General features: G+C 38.4%; 2 protein-coding genes across 2 annotated transcripts in view; one reads left to right on the forward strand and one right to left on the reverse strand.

Annotated features, from left to right (window-relative positions):
- Positions 1-1,347: 1,347 nt before the first annotated feature.
- On the reverse strand, positions 1,348-5,555 carry LOC307169879 (elastase-1-like). The gene is made up of 8 exons (XM_079890763.1): positions 5,353-5,555; positions 5,106-5,197; positions 4,531-4,631; positions 3,492-3,617; positions 2,059-2,195; positions 1,824-1,966; positions 1,586-1,735; positions 1,348-1,456 (listed from the first exon to the last, which is right to left on the reverse strand). Exons 1-8 carry the CDS (start codon positions 5,390-5,392, stop codon positions 1,445-1,447), a joined length of 801 nt encoding a protein of 266 aa, XP_079746889.1. The 5' UTR covers positions 5,393-5,555; the 3' UTR covers positions 1,348-1,444.
- Positions 5,556-19,226: 13,671 nt separating this feature from the next.
- Positions 19,227-22,621, forward strand: part of asic1b (acid-sensing (proton-gated) ion channel 1b) — a 178,056-nt gene continuing 174,661 nt past the window's right edge. Inside the window, exon 1 of the mRNA XM_079890643.1 lies at positions 19,227-20,579. Coding sequence (XP_079746769.1) covers positions 20,215-20,579 — 365 coding nt within the window. The 5' untranslated portion in view covers positions 19,227-20,214. The remainder of the gene's footprint in view (positions 20,580-22,621) is intronic.

The raw sequence follows: 22,621 nt of genomic DNA on the forward strand, positions 1-22,621 counted from the left end.
CATAAAAGTGCATTGGTTTAAAAACAAAAAAAACAATGTCCATTCCAATGACCACAAGGTCTGAATGGGTGAATTGGTTAATATGTCGGGACCATTACGTATGAACAACAACAACAACAAAAAAAAAAAAAAACCTTCAAATAGTTAAGTGCTCTACTAAATTGATTTATTGCCTTTAATCAAACTGGAATAAACTGCAACGATTACCAGTGAGAGTGCCCGGGATTACCATCAGAGGGTATTCCACCAGGACAATACCACACATCCACAGACTCCATTCCCCATAATCCTTACTTCAGACTATCATCCATTATCTCGTCCTGTCATGGCCGCCATTCCAAAGTCTTGTCCTGTCATGGCTGCCCCTACTCCTGTGTCTTCGGACAAGATGGCCACCGCCACGTCTGAGCCTTTGGAGAAAAAAGGCCACCGCCACGCCTGAGCCCTCAACCAAGATAGCTGCCGCCACATCTGAGTCCTTGGAGGTTGCAGTGTTGACCATATGGGCCATGGCTGTCTTGTGTGTTTGGGCTGCACACACGTCGGTTCCAGCCCCTGACCAGCTTCCAGAGATGGTTTCAGCCCCTAACCAGATCCAGAGATTGCTCCAACCCCTGACCAGCTTACAGAGATGGTTCCAGCCCCAGAGCTTCGCCCAATGCTGGCTCTAGCACAGCCTGCTCCGCCCTTGTTGCCTGCTCTCCCTGCGCCACCCTGGCCCCTGTACTACCTCCTCCTCTCCACAGACCTAGCCCTTCACCCTTCCCCCTGGTCCGCCTCCGCTCCTCCTCCCTCCTGGACTTCTATTACTTTATTAGGAGCGTCTGGAAGCCGCTCCTTAGGAGGGGAGCTATGTAATGATCACCAGTGACAGTGCCCGGGATTACCATCAGAGGGTACTCCACCAGGACAATACCACACATCCACAGACTCCATTCCCCATAATCCTTAGTTCAGTCTATCATCCATTATCACATTCACCTGTGTCTTATTACCTTGTTTAACTCACCCTATAATAGCTTGGTTTTCACATTCATTCCCTGCAAAGTCTTGTTTAGTGCTTGAACTGCGATTCTGAGCATTCTGTCTGTTATTCCCGTGTTCTTGGTTTTGATCTCTGCCTGTCCTTGGATTTTCCTTTTTAGGCCTTTGTAGGCCTGTGCCCCTGTGACCCTGTTATTGTTTGGACTGATTACCCGATGTTTTTGACATATTGCCCGTTTTCTGGATTATGTCTACCCTCTGTTCAATAAAACTCCATTTGGATCCTCAACCTTCGTGTCTCAGAGCAGTATGTGACAGAAACGAGGACACACATCTTTAAAATGATTCAAAAGCAGCCCAAGATTAGATGTAAAGTTTATTGTAAATATTGTTTGCCATTGCAGATGTTAAGCGCTGATAAATGGAGGATGTTTTTCTTTCATCTTCTCAGTTTGTCCACTTATCCAATGATCTGAAATGAACAAAATGGCACAAGAAATATGAAATGAAAACAGAGTATTATAAGATACAGTCATGACATTGATTGCTTGTTAGTTACTTATGTAAAGTTTTATTATAATCATGATATAATTGCACTTACTCCATTAATCCAGCTGCTGTAGGCAGACACACGAGTGAAGACTGTTGGCTTCTGGTAGGCATTACAACCCGATGATGACACAAAGCTGGTCACACCATGGACGACATACTGACCGCTGACCTGACAGTTCAGAGGACCGCCAGAGTCACCCTAAAAACAACACAACAGGAGACAAAATTAGACATTTTATTGCAGTATGAAACTCTTCATGATCTGTTTGCCAGCCAGTCTTTCTCACCTGGCATCCAGACAAGCTGCCGCCACCAGCGCACACCATGGTGTTCTTCACGGTGCTTCCCCACCAGTCGCTACGAGAGCAGGTACTGTGGTCCACCACGGGCAGGTAGGCCTGTTTCAGCTGAGCGGAGAGTGACCCACCAGCTAAATTATCACATCAATGAGAGGAAGGAATCAGGAATCAGTACATGCAAATGATTTCAGGCAACGTCAAAGCTATCTGAAGTGAAACCGACTCTGAGTGCGGCCCCAGCCGGTGATGTAACAGTTGTTGTTGTGGGGCAGAACCTGTCCAGAGGGTGGAAGGGCGGCCAGCTGCACATACGTGTTCAGAGAGGCATCAGAGGACAGACGCATAAGAGCGATATCATATCTGAAAAACAAAGAACACACATCACAGTCTACAAGGCGCACTTCATTTCTCATACTAGGGGGCCCTATAACTTTAGAAGATCTTTAATATGATCATGGATGTTGTGTTGATGATGTAAGTCGGGGTAGTTATGCATGAAACTTATGTCAAAAACTCAAGGGTTGCGGTGGTGGAGTCCATGCAGGAGGAGCAGTGTTTGGCACTGCGTCACTTTTCAGCGCGAGCTGTGTGGAGAGGCCCATTTCCACCTCTATTGCGTTGGAGAAGCAATTCCGCGCAAAATGCAGGTTTCACACTCACGGTCTTCCAGGCCAAGTGCATGCAACCACTGGCGCCTAATTTCCAAGTCTGCTGGAAAGCTATGCAGTCCAGCAGTGCTGTTGCAACCAGCAACACTACACCTACGTAGCCTCCTGACCACTGTATACAGATAAATCTATGCTAGCTCGTACCAAGGGCGTGGTGAACTGGAACCTGCTTATGTCACGTAGTACCGCTTAAGTCACGCAGTATTGCAAACATCCAATAGGAAAATTCAACTGCAGTGGCCACTGTTCAATCTGAAGAGGGCAGCACTCAGACGTTTTTACACCATATATTGTAGAATTGTTGTTTTAGGGTTTAGTTACACTTTAAATATAATTACACTGTAACAATGACACCTTAAAATAAAGTGTAACCCCAAACCCTAACCGAAAGTAGTTTGCATAGTAGGCTACTTGTTTAAGTGAGTACAATGTAACTACATCACCTTAAATAAAGTGTAACCAAAAATAAATAAATAATAAATAGAGAAGGTGGTCTGACTGAACCCTATGTGGAGAACATAAAATATATATATATATTTTTTTTATAATTTTACCTGTATTACTATTATCTTTAAATCTTCCGCTAATAAAAAGCAATAATATATTATACTACTACTTAAGTCCTCTAAATGTATTTTGAGTACAAAAACAGATGTCGCTTGTTAACTAGTGGAGTGATACGAGAGAAAAGAAAATAGCACCGAAAATCAGCAGAATAATATACAACGTTGCTATGGTTGAACAGGTGACAGTTATTATTAGAAAATTTGTGACTGCTAAATGCTGCCCTTGACCTATCACAATCGAGAATTTCCGAAGAATTATCAACACAGTTGAGTGTGCTACGTTAAATGGTCAAGACAGTCATTACAGTAGCCTAAATGTATTTACTTTTTACATTCGTGTAAGATATGTTTAATTGGCTTGGCAATAGTAGTAGTTTTTCTGTAACTGTCGCCACAGTCGTGTGTGTGTTGTATAGACGCACCCAGAAGCCAGACTGTTTCTGTTCCAGTTGGGGTGGATGATGACTTGACTGACGGTCATGTACTGCTCGCGACCCTCGTGGTTGTAGATGTCGTGGTCGCCCAGGACAATACGCCAAGTTCTCGAGCTGCAGGAAACACGTTCAGAAACACATAAGTAGAGTAAGGAACAAGCGAACACTTTTTTTATTGACGTCTTAAAGGCACGACATTTCCATTGGCTAGTCAATGTTGGTCCTGATTAAATGCGAAAAAATGACAAAATTAGAAGAATTTTGATAGTTAGCACACAGCTGTCTGAATCCATACGAGTACAACCAAAAATGTTTTGCAAACACGTTGAAAGTGTATTACATCTTCCGCCAGAGGGCGAACTGCACCAGTCCTATGAGGCGCGCTTCAGATCAAAACCTTATTCACAGCAGCGCCATCTTTGATTTTTAACGGGAATGAAAGCGAGGCTGTGAGGAATAGACATGCATCTCTTTATTCAGAGGGTTGTACTGTTATTAAATGTGTTTGGATTGTTCTGCTGATGAACACTGGTAAAACATATATATTTAAAAGAAAAGAAAAAACTCTGAACAAGAACTGTGGAAAATTATAAGTGATCTAGGAACTTTATACATCTTTTTACAGCGGATGCTATTTATGCTATATTGAACAGATAGTCTATTGCTCAGCCTCAGAGCCTTGCTTTTATACCTGTCATGGCGCTGCTCTGAACAAGGTCAACAGGTCTCAGCAGGACAGTAATGGGAGTTGGCCATTGGGTGTTTTCGACCTCGTTACCTGATTTGCCCCCGTCACAGTGACGGTAGGGTTTAGGTGTAAAGCGGATCATTTTTATTCCATGATTTAGAAACCCCCACCGGTTCGGTTTGAAAACGGCCACAAATTTAGAAACGCCCACTATTGTTCTGCAGAGACCTCAAACTCCTTCAGATTCATACTCATCATGTGATCTGTCTCAGTTTATCAGATGTTTGTGTTGTTTCTTAACCATTTAGATACAAAAAAAAAAAAAACGTGGATTATTACGTGTCAACGCAGTGGGCAGCGGTCATCACCCAATTCCTTCTGACCAGAGACCCACCACAGGTATGATAGTAGCTGCCGCCAGACAGGTACTGGAGAGAGATCTGAGAAAGGGACAGTGATTAAGTTAGAATTTGAAAATATGACAGGATTATGAATTTCAATATGAGTGGTATATTAAAAACTTAACAGGCTGATTGGATATTATTGATGTTGGAAAATCCAGTTATAACCAGCTTCAAGTTTTACTAGAAGCTATAAATGTATGGCCAATATAGTGCTGCCAAGGTCAACCTGCTTTGTAGACCACCATCTTGGTTGATTTTGTTAGTGGATCACCAACAAACCTTCTACCATATTTAGAAAAATAGCTTGGCCACCTTAAGCTGGTACAACCATGTCCATTTAGTTGTGGAAAACCACCAAAAAAAAGCATAGTTAATAATAATAATAATGTGTTTATTTTATATAGTGCCTTTCAGGAAACTCAAGGTCGCTTTACAATAAAGTACAAGACCATGGAGTAGTTGCTGAGATTTCAAAGGATTTGTATTGAGTTAATGTTAAAAATGTCGTACCTGCCAGGGCCAGGAGTTGGGTCTTGCCACCTCTCCACCCACAACCCGCTCCTCAATGCTCTGATCCTCCAAGTATCTGGGCTCAGCCAGCGCTGGACACACAAAAAACACACTTAGACATACTAGGAGTGTAGTAATGTTGTAGTTTGAGCCCATATGGACTGAGCTGAGTACATTCGCATTTGTTAACTTGGTAAAATCAAATTGATTTAGTGGTTTTCTCAACAGAAAGAGAGAGGCGTCTTACCCAGGGCGGCCAGCACACTCAACAACAAGATCCTCAGCATGTTTGCAGTCTGTCTGATCTTTCTGCACTCTGAACTGTTCCATCATCCATATATATGCCCTCAGAAGTTCACAGCGCTGTACGGAACAGGTGTTTACTCATGGCTGATGCCCACAGGTGTGTGAATCCCACAGATTTCACCACTGCCAAGGCCAATGTTCCAGCTGCAGAATAAACTTGTTTAACTTGTTAGGCACAAAGGCTTGACCTGCGTTAGCTTTGAGTTAACATCTCAGTATCTCACAGTATCTCACTTTTGCACCTGATATAAAGTTCATGCATGGTTTAATGTGCATTTCATTTGTCATGTATTACTTAAATTCATAAAAAATAGACATTTAATTAGATGTAATTTATTAAATTCATTAATACAATTATTAATGTTTAATATAAATTAATATTTGTTAATTTAATTAAAATGTATTTATATATTCTTTGTCAACATCAGTTTATTATTACAGTTATGTGAACCTATAAGGAACGTGTATATTTTAAGTAAGTTTTTAAAAGTATGAAATTCCAAATATATACAAAAACAAACCTACTATATGCAACTATAAACATTGCATGCATAATAATTATTAAAGAATTATAAAAATGCTGTTTAAAGTTGTTTTAGCCGTTTAGCTTGTGTAGTTGTAGATGCATGTCACACTACAGAACTTGCAAATGAAAGTATTTCATGTCAACTATTTATTTATTTATTTATTTATATAAAGTATATTAAAACAAGTAAAAATTATAAAACATTTATAAAACAATAATTATTATTTTCTATAATTATGTGTATTTTTATATATTTTATTGCCATTTTATGTACTAGACATTTTTATCATGTAGCTTGGAAATATTTAAAATAATTTATAAGTAAATCTAAAAAAGCTGTTTAAGTGATCAAGATTTAATAAACTAGCGCTCTTAATATATGCTGACGGATCTGTTCTTTTGTAAATTGTAGGGAGCGTGTTTGTAGGTTTAGTGCTGATATTGATAAGGAAATTGTGACCTCAGCATGATAAGACTTATATTTGGCTTTTCCAGGAGTTTAGTCACAAATGTCACCTGTTGATTAGAATGAGGCATTATATACACAAGATCTCTTTTGCAAGATTTCTGTGCTCTATACCAAACTCTAAACACATTTACAGAGATACTATGATTTGATCTTCTTGAACATGTCACTATATCAGTGCTGAACTACTGTAAATAGGATTGATAACTTCGACTGTGTGAATGGTGTGCAGTGACAGTTTTCCTGTTGAACACTAGAGGGAGGCAGCGCACAGCAAACTGAAACCTGCAGACTGAACCAACTCTTCTAGAAACTTCCATTGGTGTCACTCAGACTCTTCTGTTAACTTCTTTTCTTTTTCCATGCTGAAGCAAACACCAAATGGATGGATGGATAGATAGATAGATAGATAGATAGATAGATAGATAGATAGATAGATAGATAGATAGATAGATAGATAGATAGATAGATAGATAGATAGATAGATAGATAGATAGATAGATAGATCTATTATACAGGTACGCTACACTGATAGTGTTTTTTGAGTTGCTGACCTCAATGTGATGACGTGACCTTTCACCACGACTGAAAACATTTATTCTTCTCACCTCTAGTCTTCCTCTGAAAGGTCACACGCTGGTCACTGAAGTGCCTTCAAGAATAATCTGATCAGGTCGGACTGAATTGTTTATCTGTGTGTGTGTGTGTGTGTGTGTGTGTGTTTAAACTTGTTTTTCTATTATTTTTGTAGATCTTTCAATCATTTTTAAATAATTTTTCTGTAGTATTTTCCAAGATAATATACTTGTATGTAAACATGATTAAATAAATACATATATACATTTATTGTACAACATTATGTAAATGTATAATATCTAAATATATAACATGTAATACTTAAATATATAATTTACATATAATTAACAAATTAATAATAAAAAAAATATATATATAATAAATAAATAATAATGTCTGTGTATACATATACAATTTATTCTATACATTTGTCTGATGGTAGGTTATGTAAATTTATAATATGCAAATTTGAATAAAATATAAATAGATTTGTATTATTTAATATTTCATTTTAAAATATATACATAATTATGCATAAATATATTTTTTTTATACAAATACAAAATGTTATAATAATTTTATAAAATGTTTATAATATTTAAATATATTACGTATAATATTTAAAATATAATCTTATTACATATATATATATATATATATATATACTGTATATATACACATACATTTCTATAGATAGATATGGTGGATAGATATAGATATGGTAAGATTTGTAATTTTATAATATGTAATATGAATTATTTTAATAATATATACATAATTGTGTATAAATATAACTTTAACATTATTGTAAATATATACATATTCATATATACAATGCATATATATATATATATATATATATATATATATATATATATATATATATATAAATAGTCTGTATATACAGTCAAACCAAAGTTTATTCAGACACCTTGCTATCCTCACTTACATAAATGAACTATAGTGTCCTGCATCCATAGTAAAAAATATATCAGAATAATTTTTGGTTTAACTAATATATATAATATTATACTAATATATAACATAACTTGAAAATATGATACAAATTATGACACTGTAACAATGGTTTTTGAACTATCTGATTCAACACATGACTTTCTCTCGTTGTTTCTTGCATGAATGTCTAACTCTTTGACATTGGCCCTGACTTTGGTTGTAGGTTCATTCAGTTCATTCCCAGCTCAGTCTTCATCCCAGAGCTCATAAAAACTCCTTTCACACCACTTCACCATGCAAACAGCGGCCGTTCAAACACGTGATCGCTCGCACAAAAGACCCGAGCACAAGAGAAACACCAAATCACCTTTTATACTGTCACTAATTAAAGCAGAAGTCATTAAAGCGCCTGCGTTTGGATTATTCTCTTATCAGAGTCCATTAGAAAGATAGCCGTCCTGACTGGTAATTGATGCCAACATCAGGGCCTCTGGGCTGAGAGCAGGAGCGTCCCGTCCACGACTCCACACGATCATCCGTCGCTCTCACGACACCTCTGAGAGTCAAACGTGCGGATCTGATGCTTTAATTAAAGATGTTTGTTCATGATAGAATGTCATTCCTTAATGAAGGGAGGATTTGAGCTCCCGCAAATGAGTTTGTGGGGTTTGAAAGTTAATGACTTGTTCTGATGAAATTCATGGGGGGGCGTTCAGAACATTTCCAAGAGTTTCCCATGTATGGAGAATGAAAAGGGTCAAGATTTAGTGAGAAGTTTGGTCACCTTCAGATCCCAAGAAGTTTAAGTACATGAGTTGAGAGTTCTGCAGGAAAACGCAGATTCCTTTCATACTTTCAGTGTACGCCGTGTGAAACATCATTTTCAGATGTGGCTCTGATACTGGTGGGATTGAGATGATATTTTATTGGCGTTCTGGAAATGTATTTTGTAATCTCTTTGGTTCGTCTGCTGAAACATTTTTAAAGCTAAAACTTAAACTTAAAACTTAAAGGCTAAAAATAAAAGTCTCTTTTAAGAGAGTAGATGACTTGATTTGCTGTAGATATTTCAGAATTTTAGATGAAGAGAGATAGTAAATACCAGAGTGTAAAAATCATGAATGTCGATTTGCAGACAGCTTCAAACCAGCTGGGAAAATGCGCTTTAACTTTCGAGTTATATCCAAGTTTTTTGTGGAGTATAAAGATTATGCACATATATTTTGCTTAACATACATTCATATTTATTCGGCCTTTTTTTATATATTGATTATAAAATACATTTTGATAATGTATTTTATAAAATTAAATATATTTATAAAACAAACCTTTATTATTGAATATTCAGTTGAAAGTTTTTTAAAAACTTTAATATATATATACATATTATATATATATTTACAAAAATGTATGATAATATTTTTATGCAACACTATTGCAGAATGACGCTCACTCATTTAATAATTGTATCATTATCTTTTCTTCATAAAAGGTTCTTTCATGGCGTTAAATGCAGTCCAGACCAGAGAAGAAAGACAGGAGGGACCTGTCTCTCTTTCAACCTGTCTCTCTCTCTCGGCCTGTCTCTCTTTCAACCTCTCTCTCAACCTGTCTCTCCCTCGGCCTGTCTCTCTCTCAACCTGTCTCTCCCTCGGCCTGTCTCTCTCTCAACCTGTCTCAGTCTCGGCCTGTCTTTCTCTAAACCTGTCTTTCTCTCGGCCTGTCTTTCTCTCAACCTGTCTTTCTCTCAACCTGTCTCTCTCTCGTCCTGTCTCTCTCTCAACCTGTCTCTCTCTCGTCCTGTCTCTCTCTCAACCTGTCTCTCTCTCGGCCTGTCTTTCTCTCAACCTGTCTTTCTCTCAACCTGTCTCTCTCTCGGCCTGTCTCTCTCGCAACCTGTCTCTCTCTCTCTGCCTGTCTCTCTCTCAACCTGTCTCTCCCTCGTCCTGTCTCTCTCTCAACCTGTCTCTCTCTCTGTCTTTCTCTCTCTCAGCCTCTTTCTCTTCCACCTGTCTCTCTCTCAGCCTCTCTCTCTTCCACCTGTCTCTCTCTCAACCTTTATCTCTCTCGGCCTGTCTCTCTCTCAACTTCTCTCTCTCAGCCTCTCTCTCTTCCACCTGTCTCTCTCTCTCTCTGCCTTTCTCTTTTTCAACCTGTGTCTCTCTCTCAGCCTGTCTCTCTTCCGCTGTGTCCTGTCGTCATGAGAGTGTCACCAGAGGCTGCTGTGTACCGGCACATCATCCAGTTTTCCATCAGATAACTGGAAACTTGACGCCACATCAGGAGCTTTTTTCATCACTGATAGCGCCTCGCTGTCTGGCGAGCTGCTAAGAACGCTGCAGGTCCCGCGGGGTTCGAGGATTCACTCTCCATCTCACACACTCGCCGTGACCCCCGCGGACAGCGTCCCCTGTGCGCTCTGATGCAGGTACAGGTGAAAGCTCTCAGAGTGGACACACTCGTCACGGCGCGTCACGTCAACGGACGCGTGTTCCCCGAGAGACACGCCACATCCACAGAGGTCAAACACACTTCATGCTGTTTTATCCACATACATATTTAATAATCCACCAAAGAATATATGGATTTATTTAAGGGGTATAACAATATATCATGTCACAATATATTTTAATACAAAATGCAACAAAACGTATAATATAGTACACCCAAAATGAAAGTTTAAATTTAGCATCAAATATGGTAAACCCAGAAGGTCACACATTTGAGCTTCAAGCATTGCATATGTGTTTAACATAACTTTGCCTAAGCCTATAATTCTTAGAAGTAATGATTAGAAAAACCCTGCCATTTTAACTCTATTTGGCTTTGTATAAATTATTGTGAGAGTACTGTAAAGTGAGATCAGAATTGTGTATTTGTGTGTTATTCATTGATTCAGAAACATTGCATTTAGGGTGATTTGAACACATCCACAAGTATTAAACTTGTGCAACCAGCCAGAGCACCCTAGCAACCGCATAGCAACACTATAAAACACTCAATACTCCTTAGCAACTGTAAAACGATGCCAGTAACTACTTGCAATGCTAGAGTGTGAGTTTGTAAACATCTAGTTATACATACAAATATTCAAGATTTTGTCTCGCATCCAATTTGTTTGCAGTGCAGAAAATCACACAGATTAGAGACAACTCTTCATCAGAGGAATGTATCCACACTTTGGATGTGTGGATTTCAGAATGTGAGCTAGGCAACCCTGCATTTCCATAAATGATCTGAGCGAAGCTCCGGATGATGTTTTGATTGATTGGTGTTGGCTGATTTTCAGTTGTGCAGTCTATTGACTTCTTCGTTCTTCTGTCTGTAGGTGGTCTTGAGTGATGTCACAGGTCAGGGTCATGTGACCATGTTGATGCGAGTCCGAGAGCAAGGTCGAGGCACCAGTCAGTGACCCTGAAACTGCTCGACAAAACCAATCAACAGATCCATCACATGCTGCAGAAACAAGAGATCGATCGATCTATCTGTCCGTCTATCTATCTGTCTGTCTGTCTATCTTTCTGAATGTCTGCCTATCCCAGCTTTTAACAAGATTTTTATAGTTTGTCCTCATTTAATTAGTTAAGTAATTGTGTGTGTGTGTGTGTGTGTGTGTGTGTGTGTGTGTGTGTGTGTGTGTGTGTGTGAGATATCAATGTCCTCATGCATCCTGGCGCTGGTGAAAATGATCACGGGCCAATTTGCAACGTTTAATTGCAATTAAACCACAACAGAGGCGATTGCTAAGTGCATGCTAACTAACTATATCAGCCTGTGTTTGCGCACCACCTTGAGCTTTTCACAGTCTCCTCTTAAACACCTCCAAACTGTCTTTCACTTTATCTCTTGTCGCTCTCTTTCCGTGTCTTTTCTTTGTGAAACGGGTGAGAATGAGAGCTTTCTCTTTCTTTCTTTTCCGTGGGGACGTGACAGATGATCCAGAGGAGGCCGGAGTGGCTGATTGATCGTGGGAAGTCTTGAGCATTCATCTCTGTCGCTGCCGTTCGGCCGATGGCCGCCTCTAAACCTCGCTCTCTCTCTCCAGCGCTGGGCTAAAAGGTAATTAAGAGCGGCCCTTCGCGCGGATCTATCAGTGTCAGAATGTGTCAGCGGCCGCGGAGGACTGCGGCCTGATTTGTTGTCCCACCCTCAACGGCACAGGCGATATTTTACATCATCATTTATTCAGGCTTTGCTGATGACACGGCCCTGCTTCGTGCTGATTTGTTTTGGAGAGACTAACTTCACGAGAACAACTCTTGCCTCAGGAAAGTTTTGTTGCTCTTAAATAGCTCATTAAAGTAAAATAAGAGTTGTGTTTTATTGAAGTATCAACTTTTTAAAAATGAAATGGCAGCTCAGATATTTGATCTTGAATGAGAAATATTCTAGTTCATATTGAGATATGTGACTTTTCATTGCAGGTTTGCTGGCAGTTCTGAACATGTCTGAGACCTCAGGATCTCTCAATTGACTCTCAATGGAGTTTTATGGTTTGTCTGGTTGCACTTAGATTCTATATTTTAGTTCACTTATAGAAATTGACTGTTCACATTCTCTATTTTTGTTTAGGAAAAACAGACCAAAAATATTGATGACATCATCCTGCACTACGCATTTTTGTCCAACAAAATGCTCTTGTGAATGACATTGCCCCTCCCCCTAAATATGAAACATGACCTGCCTCTGACTAGCAATAACAACTAGAAAATTGTTTGTTTGTCTTCATTGTGTAATTGTGAAGGAAGTTGCCTCGACTTTTCCCGACTTGTCCCGCGCTAACTTCCTGTTTCAAGGATAAGTGTCAACTTCATTTCATTTAGTCATTTGTGATTTTTCTTTCTGACAGGTAGGTCTTATCCTCTTGTTCTTCAGCCCCAAACCTGTCAAACAGCAAATTAATGTCTTACTGACAATGAGGTAGAAATGAGGTTATTATTCAGTGCTAGTTGACACTCATAACTTGTCAAATTGAATAAGTCGTCACACTGGCAGATAAGGATAATACATCATTTTAAACTTTAATTATTTTCACTTGTTTACACGGAAAGTCTTTGCACGTAGAGTTAATCGCTGTTTTAGCTATTTGCATATGTATTCTGTCGTGTTTGGAGATGTTTTGTTTTTCAATGTTATTAACGTCCTATTTATTGTCGCTATACATATAATTAAGGAAAGACAGCAGAAGTTTTAATCATTAAAAAACACAAAAAGACAGCTCCTAATTGCAGTTTTGTCAACATATCGGCCAAAATGTAAATTTCCCTGCACGTTCCTGCTCCGAATGCAGCTAAATAATTTAGCGCTGAATGAGGAGCGTCACTATCTTATGAGGCGTGAATATTAATGCCCGCGCATGCTGTGTTAATTAAGAAAACCAATTAATACATGCAGCTCAAATCCTGTAATAGACGACGTGTTTCTCACCCGTCCGGCCGGGAGATGTGAAAGGCTTGTGTATTCCGCTCCATAATCTTGACATTCAGGGAACCTTTGTTCTCTGAATCCATTGTGAATTATGTCAATCAAATTTAAACGGTGGCATTTTTGGCTGGAGCGTTTCGACCGCGCGGTCTCCAGGTATCAACATTCACCCGCGCTTTTGACTGGAGGTGGAGTAACTTAACCTCACGTTTGCGTTCACAGTCTAGCGGACTGACGCTGAGCTAAACCTGTGGATTATTTCAGAGGCTGTTATCATTTCGAGTATTGAACACTTTTTCTAGTAAAGGTGAAGTCAGACAGAATGAGGCCTGTACCGTATTGATCGTGAAGCTTGGATATGAGCTGTGAATCAGGAAAGAAATCTTGTTCAGAATGTTAGTTGTCTGTGAGAAGATCACAGTGTGAAGACACAATGTATTTGATGGCACTTTCTATGAATTTTGTTTTTATTAATATTAAACTTTCATATGTAGGCGTATTTAATATTGACACTGTACGAGTAAGGTAAAGGTACTGCTCATTTTCGACCAGGACATTATTCGTTAGTTTACAGAGAACACAAAATAATGCAATGCATTTAATATACAACCTGTTTAAAAAAAATAACAAAACAACAGTTTTTAAAATGTATTTATGCCCCTATTTTGGAATCTTACATAAATGAAATATGATAAATATTTAAAATAAAACCAATCATACATTATTTAGTTTGACCTCCTGACAGACAAGCCAGAGGCTAACAAACTGGCATCTTTGAGTTTTGTCTGTAGTTTCTTCATAATAAACTGCTGATTAAACTTCTTATTTAACCAATTTCACCCTTAATTGGCAAAACAAGCAATTATCCCAACACCAATCTTTGGTAAGTTGCAAATATAATGTTTATCTTGCATTGAGTTAGTAAATTGATCCTGAATTCTAAATGGCTGCTGTCTTGCACGCAAACATCAATGACAAAGTTCTCATTTTGCATCCAGGCGTCTTATTTTATTTGCAGAACATAAATAAATTAATTGATTTATAACTTTTAGGAATTACTCGCTTGAAGAGTTGCAAATTGAAATGGAGCTGCACCTGAAAGAAATAATGACAAGAACACAATTCAGGAGGACAGAATGTGTGGTGCACATGGTATTTCATTAAAATACCTTCATAATTCATCTCTCAGCACTTCAAACGCAAGACAAGCATGAAGTGATAATGAAAAATATAAGGTGAGTGAACCTTTGACTGTTACAGCTTTAGTGAAAAACTAATGACATTTCTCAAATGGATGTTGGAAGTGGCGTAAGGTAAAGCCCCGATCAGACTTACACGGAGGAAGACACAAATTGCTTCCCAATTTCCCAATCCAACTGTAATAAAAAATAAATAAAAAATAAACGCCAACAGTGGCTCGGGTACACTTCAACATTTCACAAAAGAGGTGTCTTTTGGACAACCTAAAAAATCCCATACAGATCCAACGCTATCTCACGACCAATTCGTACGAATTCGTACGAATGATAAAAAGTTGGCTAATTCGTACGACCTCACTCGTACGAATTTGTACGATTTGTCTAAACCCACGTGATGGGTAGGTTTAGGGGCGGGGTCAGGGGTAGGTCATTCGTATGAATTCATACGAATTGGCCAATTCGTAAAATATGTACGATTTTGCAAAAATCGTACTAATTCGTACGAGTCAGGTCGTATGAATTCGTACGAATAAGCCACCTCGTAGAATTTGTACGTTTTCCCGTGAGATCGGGCTCACAGATCTGCTGTTGACAGTGATAGTGGCTCAAAGTGCAAATCTATGCGAGTTAACTCTCTTACTCATGAATTATATATATGTATGCGTGTGGGTTGTTAACCTACAGATGAACATTTCTCTGGCATGAACTAAGCGAGCAGTTGTGTCAAAGAGCTGAATGTGGAAAATCCCTGTGGGAGTCATTTAGGACATCCACACACTCAACCGCACCAGAAAGTCCTCAGAAGAACCAACATTGGATAAAATAAAGATGTGATACATAAGAAGGAACATTTAAGGATTTTGCTCTTTTTTAAAGATCATCTACATTCTGGTTCTTTAAAAACAAAACAAAACAAAAAAACACTAATATGAAAAACCAATAATGAAACATCAAGAATTGTATTAATCTCCAATGAACCACTAAACCATTTTGGTTAATTTGGTCTCGTATTACTGCATCTTACACAATGTACTCTCTTGTATCCGTCACATTTAATAGTGTTGTACGCTGAACAAAGCTTTAGTGTTGAGGCATTTGTGATCCAGAACATGCAAGACTCCCTGGGTTTAAATTTCTCCCCCAAACCAAAAGATATTAAAATGGCTTCCATTCTCCCAGAGACAAGTATGTCCTTGGGCAGTCTCTTGTCTTTGCTCCATGTCACACTGATCCCTGCAGGACCTCATTATAGCTAATCGTCCATCTGTCCATCCCTCAAGGGCCGGCCAACATTCTCTCAACTCTGGTCACTTGGCTTGCAATCGAAATGCCAAGACGACAGTCTTTTGGACATGCTTGCTGGCTTGTGGTTTGCCGAAGCTTGAGGTTACAACACAGTGGGGTCAACAGCCTTTTTGCTTCTTGGAATCCAGAAATTGCCACATGGATGTCAACCAGACACAAGTTCATTCATCTCATCCTGTTCCCTGAGATCTGGCAGGCTGTGAAAGGCCACATCTGCTTGAATTCTCAGCGAGGAGCATAACAAAGACTTTCTGTACATCTTTTGTTTTTCAGAACTGGCTCTGTTTTAAATACATACTCACTACTCTTGCACTGGTTAGTGATTCGGAATGATAATTAGAGTTACTAGGTCAATGTAAATCAATGAAATCCCTGATTTAACACAATAATTTGATGAAATTGGAACCATCTTAAGATGCTCCTGACAAAATGTTATCAATAGAAGTTTTGATTCATTTAATCGTTTAGCAAATATGGTCCAAAATATATTTGGGTGTGGTCCATAATGACTTATCGGCCTGTATCCTGTCAGCACAGTGTCCAAACTTCACAAAACAACAAGGCATTATGCAAAGGCAACATGCCAAATTTCGATGCTTTGGGGGAAAACCGCAATTTCAAATGTGAATAATAGATAAACTCTATGATACTACTAATGTTGTCCATTAGAAAGGAAATCATTTTAAGTTTAAGCATTTTGCATTAATGTTAATGGATGAAAGTTTCCTGATTTCCTTTTTGAAGTTAGTTTTCTCTTTGGGAACTATGTATTCTTGTAAAGTGTTTCATCCAACCCTAACTTAAAGTATCAGTTGAGATTCAAGATTGTTGACTTTGCAGGGAAAGATACATTTGAATTTTGAGTAGCTTGTCAAACTTTTTGAGTCGTTTCCCCCAACTCTGATCTGAGTACACACGCTAACTGCTAGTCCACGTCTCCAACATCTGCTTTACTGGCAGTGTGCTTCAACTTAAATCTGCTCTGCTTGCAGTTTTTCCACTTTAGCTCAAGTGCTCGAGCTTATTTTGCGTACTGACAGTTTTTTTTTCCCTTCTGAAGATTATGGCTCTATAACTTCCCTGCGGTGAAAGATCACAAGTTTTGAGTAACCATGCTTTTAATAATCCATTTCCGGCCCCTTGACGATTCAGTATCTTCCATGGTATCCTTCTGTCCTCATGTAGCTGCCGCTTCACTACTCTCTGGTAAAAGCTATCAGGATGCCGTTGATAAACTCTTTCCTTTTGCTATCAGCATCCTGTCACCTTCCTTACCTGCCTATCTTCGCTTTGGTGCACGAGCCATTTAATTTGTCGCACAGCGCATCTGTAGACATGCGTTATGGTGCAAGTAGAGCATGATGGGAGCTGAAACAAGCTGCAAACAGATGTTTCTGGGAAGAGCTGTATAGGTCACTTCCATTCAGCTCACCAGAGACGATCTGAGATACCTGGTTGCCTCATAAACCAAAACCTGTTCAGAATATGTGCTATCACATTAACTCTCCTAATTAAGTTTGATCAAAACTCTCATGGCCTCCAGTATATTTTGTTGTATGAATATCTGAAAATACAATAAAAGAAAGGACAGAGCCTCTGCTTTTAAACAAAACAACAACGACAAAAACTTTTCTAGCTTCATGCATTCTTTTTAAACAAAAAGTCTCACTAAAAAAGCCAAATTTTTAACAAAACATATAAAAAAAATGTGTTTTTGTCAAAGACTAAGCCCTCTACCATATAACAGTGAAAACTATCAGTGGCAGGCAAGCATTGTCATAAATTACAGAAAATGATGTCAATGGCAGGGAAAGAGTTGAATGATTTTAAAAGGTTTTATTGGCGTTTTTTGTGATCACAATATCCAAACTTTACAAAAGTTGGCATACATGGACAACAGGACATTATTGGGAAACATGCCAAATTGCATAAGTTTCTAATGCTTTGGGTGGAAACCGCAATTTCTGACCAATGAGCCATTTATTTCAAATGTGAATAATAGATGGATGCTGTTATACTAATGGTGTCCAGGAAATCATTTTAAGTATAAGCATTTTGCATCGCTGAAAGTTTCCTGGTTTCTTTTTAGAAGTAACTTTTCCCTTCGGCATCTTATAGCATGTGTTCTTGTAAGCCGTTTATCTTACAGTAACAGTGGAGATTCAAGATTGTTGCAGTAAAAACTGTGTTTATTGGCTTTCTTAAAAATTGGTTTGCCATGAAAAACATGGCGTTGTGGATACTACATTCTGAGATATTTATAGCGAATGTGGAATTATATATCATAAAATCGAGCTTGATACTTGCTTAGAGTGCGTTTCAGGCCATAGGCACACATATGATATACAGTCCTATAATGACACTATTCAGCGACTCACGGGAATAACCCTTCACCTCACTTCAAGAGCCTGGTTTCATATTCCACATCCTCATGATGGATCAATAAACATCCAGATCATATTTAAACCTTTTTTATAGACTCCAAAGTGAACCAGGTCACAAACAGACTCATACCTGGACAGACCGTTTAAACCTCAGCTGAAGCTGTAAGGGATTTTGCTTCAGTTCGTGGAGTTCATTCGAGTCCATTAACAGACTGACACTTAAGCGTGTCTCTGAAAGTTGATAATCAGCTGTGGGCCACATCATCACAGCTATTGATTCGGTCAGTGACAGCGACACCCAGCGTTAGCCAATACTGTCACAAACCTGGATTAAAATGCACTCGGTGTAATTTCATGGGTGGGTTCCCTTTCACCCCTCGGCTGTGAGTTTCTCAAATAATACTGATCAGTCTTTCCGTACATGCTCATTTATCACTCAAGCACCTCCTGGTCAGCAGGACTGTCAGTTCAGATATACATAATAACTGCACATCACTTTAGTTTGTTTCTGACATTCGTAGCTGTATAGTGTGTATTTATTGTCCCTTTGAGGGCAATTTTTTATTGCATTATCTAAAGGAAATAAACAGAGTGATTTACAGTGAAAGACATAGGAATAAGAATAATAAAATTATACATACAGGTATAACAGATAATAATAATGACATAATGCAAATAATAATGTATAATACAAATTGTATAAAATATGCAACATAAAAAGAATAACTAAAACATGTATTTTTGTTTTAATGTGAATTAATGCCTAAAATAACAAAACATAACAAAAGACAACAAGGTAGCTGAATAATAAATAGCTAATAAAAAGTGTGATATTAAAGAATAAAAGGTTAAAAAATAAATAAAATACGCTAATAATAAAACATCTATAATAAAATATAGTTGATGTATAATGATAGGCTACACCGAAATCTCTCTCTCTCTCTCTCTCTCTCTCTCTCTCTTTTAAGAAATGGTCGGGTCATATAGACAGTGATGCTCAGACAGACAGTAGGGCACTTGGATGGAGGCTTCGTCGCAGTGTGCAGCGTTCAGCGTTCATTCCTGACGTGTCTGTCTACATCTAAACCAACCCACAGGACGGGACGGAAGGGGACTATATAACTTACAACCCGACACTTTATCTGATATGGATACGCACGCCGTGCTGCATTAATTAAAGAGGGGGACATTTTAGTGATGCCAACATCCAGAGAGCATCTGTGTTGCCGTTAACAGCGCGCGTGGTGAAGTTGGATTGCGGATCGCTTATTGTATCGAGCTTGAAACACGATCTGAGCCGTTTTGACACCGCGGATGTGTCTAGTATTGTGAATAGATGTGAAGACATTCTCTTTACATCGAGCGATGCGTTTCAGTTGTCTATAACACCTTGTATGGATGTATGCAAATAAATGACAGTAGTTATAAGGGGGAGCGTTATCATCACGCTTGTTTTTCTGTAATTTGCGCTGAATCGACTGGACGGACAATGAATTGATGATACTCTCGCAACTACGGAGTTATTTTATTGAAGATCCTGGGAACATCGGAGCTAATATATCCGTAACAATTCGTATTATTGGTTGATTTCTTCAAACTGTTCTTTTATTGCTAATTTGAGTAGCTTAAATGCGCTTAATGTGGTAATATCTAACGTCACCGGTTTTATTCAAGTCAGAAATGTGATTTAATATGACCAAATCAACCTGAATATATCTTAGATCAACAAACATAATTTTAGATCGGGTAGAAGTAGGTCCCATTTCACTTTACACAGCAGAAACTTGCTGAAACGCTGGATGAACATCGTGAAGATGTTGCATGGATTGTTGCATCTGCTTTCTGTCTACCAGGTTCATTTGCACATGCTTGTAAAGATCAACTGACCATCTGAGGGCGTAACTTCCTCAAATCTTCTAAGTATCTCCTTCTGCTTCATTCAGAGATTTTTTAAACTTCAATAACCATGGATATTAAAACCGAGTCTGATGATAACCTGGACTGTGAGCAGCCCGCACCCATTGAAGTTTTTGCCAGCAGGTCCACGCTCCATGGCATCTCACATATGTTCAGTTATGAACGCCAGTACATCAAACGGTGCCTCTGGATCATCTTTTTCTTGGGGTCTTTTTCGTTCCTGGTGCTTGTTTGCGCTGACCGCATCAAGTTTTACTTTCAGTATCCTCATGTCACCAAGCTGGACGAGATCTCAGCACCAATGATGGCGTTTCCTGCCATCACCTTCTGTAACCTGAACTCTTTCCGCTTCGGCCGCGTGACGCGCAACGACCTGTACCACGCGGGCGAGCTGCTCGCGCTTTTAAACGGCAGGTGAGTTCTGTATCCTGTAAAACATTTTAAATGGAGACAATTATAAGAAAATGACGAACGTACAACGAGATAACAAAGATTTTTCTCAGAATTGTTTGTCTTTTGACTCAGAAATTCGTAATGCTAAATTGGATCCATGCGTATTGTTGTTGACGGATATACCCTGATAGCGCACATCACGGAGACGTCTATTTGATGTATTTTTTAGAGTGTGCTCATCTGCAAATACGTCTATAGGACGTTTCCTGTCAGTTGTCAATAGACGTTTAGAAAATGTCTTTACGATGTGTTTGATTTAGAATGTATGTAAAACTGACATCTTAAAGACGTCTATCAGATGCTACGAAACAGCAGATGCTTTCCAGATGAAGTGATCAGACATCTTGCAGACGTACGTGTGCTATTCACAACTACAGTATCTCATCCATATATTTTTAGAACAATATTGAAAACTAAAAAAGTGCACCAAGAAACATTTGTTATAGTTATAATGAAAGTCATTATAACTATGTCATATAATGTCATTTTGTTTGTTTGTTTGTCATGAATTTGTGAAAATGGTCATGCACATAAATGTGTTCAGTCTATAGGTGTGTTTCACAAAGTGACATCGCCAACTACTGGCCTGGCGTGAATAATACAGCGTTTGAATTTTTCCGCTGATCCTTGTGAACGGTGATCGTTTTGAAAACACTGTTGTCTGTACGCGAAAAATGCAAAGGAAAAACGTTTACGTTTTTAGTACTTTGTTGTCATGTAAACGTGCCCTAAGTTTCAAAATTCAATTCCGAAAACATGTTATCAAACGCTAATTCAAACAGAATATTGCACCCATGAACATAGCATTTTTTTCCATTGTTATTAATTGACAATTTAGTTCCTTATTTGAGCTTTTTCTTAACTTTTCTTTTGGATTTATGATGACCGAGACATTGCAAGTTTAAGGACCTGCTAACATTACTTTTAAGTGGTTAAAGGTCATATTTTGAATATTATTATTCATAGATATGATACAAAGTTTAAGGAATTTTTATATTTGTTAACTAGGGTTGTGGTTTCATCACATTTGATAAGGTTTGTCTCAACTCTGTCTTATAGAACACTTACAGATAGTCTGAGAAAAAGCCTTAGTTGATAGTCTTGTTTGTTTCATTTTTTAGCTGATTTTCTGAGCATGATGGCTTTGTGAAAGGTTAAAAGTTATATTTTGAATATGAAAACGTCCTTTGTTGTTAACATAGATAAATGATATCTGTTTTATCTCAAGGTTTAAGTCAGTATGATTTTCTAAAGTCTGACTATTGTGTTTTAGAGTTTGACTGTTATCATACACTGAATCTGTATTTTAGCTTTAATGGGAGTTGAAAATGTAAGCTGTATACATTCTGCCTCATTGAAAATGAAAGGAGAGTTAGAGCGTTGACTTGAAAAATGTTTTCATCCCCTCCGGTGTTGAAAGCCCCGGCGAGGGCTGAAGAAGTGAATCATCATTGATTCGATGTAACTGATAACACCATGTGTTGTGCTTGTGGCGAATGTTCATCCATTAGAGAAGCAGAAGTTCTGTTCAGAGTTTGGATTCTTCTCTCAGGACTGCAGTCGGAGCCCATCCAGAACTCATTGAACACATCAGTGTCTCTATTGGCAGTACAATCTGTCTCATCGCTTTTCAATAACAACACATTTGGATGGAATGAATAATTGATGCCAGGTTTAGATTTTCGTTGAGAAGTCACGCTCGACTAATATTCGCTTTGCTATATTACGTTTTGGACGTATATTGCATTTGAAGGCTTTCTGGTGTGATGTTTATCCTTGAATAAATAACTTGCATGTCAATGCCAGGTTGAAACAACATACCTGTCCTTTGACATTTTGGTTTGGTCTGTTAATATGAGCCAAGTTTAGGGAGTAAGCACAAGAGGGAGTTTCTGCTTTTGAGTGCAGATTTTGTTGTCTTGGTAAATTTAGGCACAGTTGAGATGTTTTGTGGAGACACATACTGAGATATTTTTCTCAGGAGAAACATAAGCTAGGGGATT

Source organism: Squalius cephalus, assembly GCF_949319135.1.
Source record: "Squalius cephalus genome assembly, chromosome: 13".
Classification (NCBI taxonomy): Eukaryota; Metazoa; Chordata; class Actinopteri; order Cypriniformes; family Leuciscidae; genus Squalius; species Squalius cephalus.

What these genes read in the sequence shown, in the direction of transcription:
- LOC307169879 (XM_079890763.1), bottom strand. Translation starts at nt 5,392, where the DNA reads ATGCTGAGGATCTTGTTGTTGAGTGTGCTGGCCGCCCTGG. An exon ending in CCAACTCCTGGCCCTGGCAG is followed by an intron (nt 4,632 to 5,105) that starts GTACGACATTTT and finishes TCCCTTTCTCAG; the next exon opens with ATCTCTCTCCAGTACCTGTC. An exon ending in GCTGCCCACTGCGTTGACAC is followed by an intron (nt 3,618 to 4,530) that starts GTAATAATCCAC and finishes TGTTTCCTGCAG; the next exon opens with CTCGAGAACTTGGCGTATTG.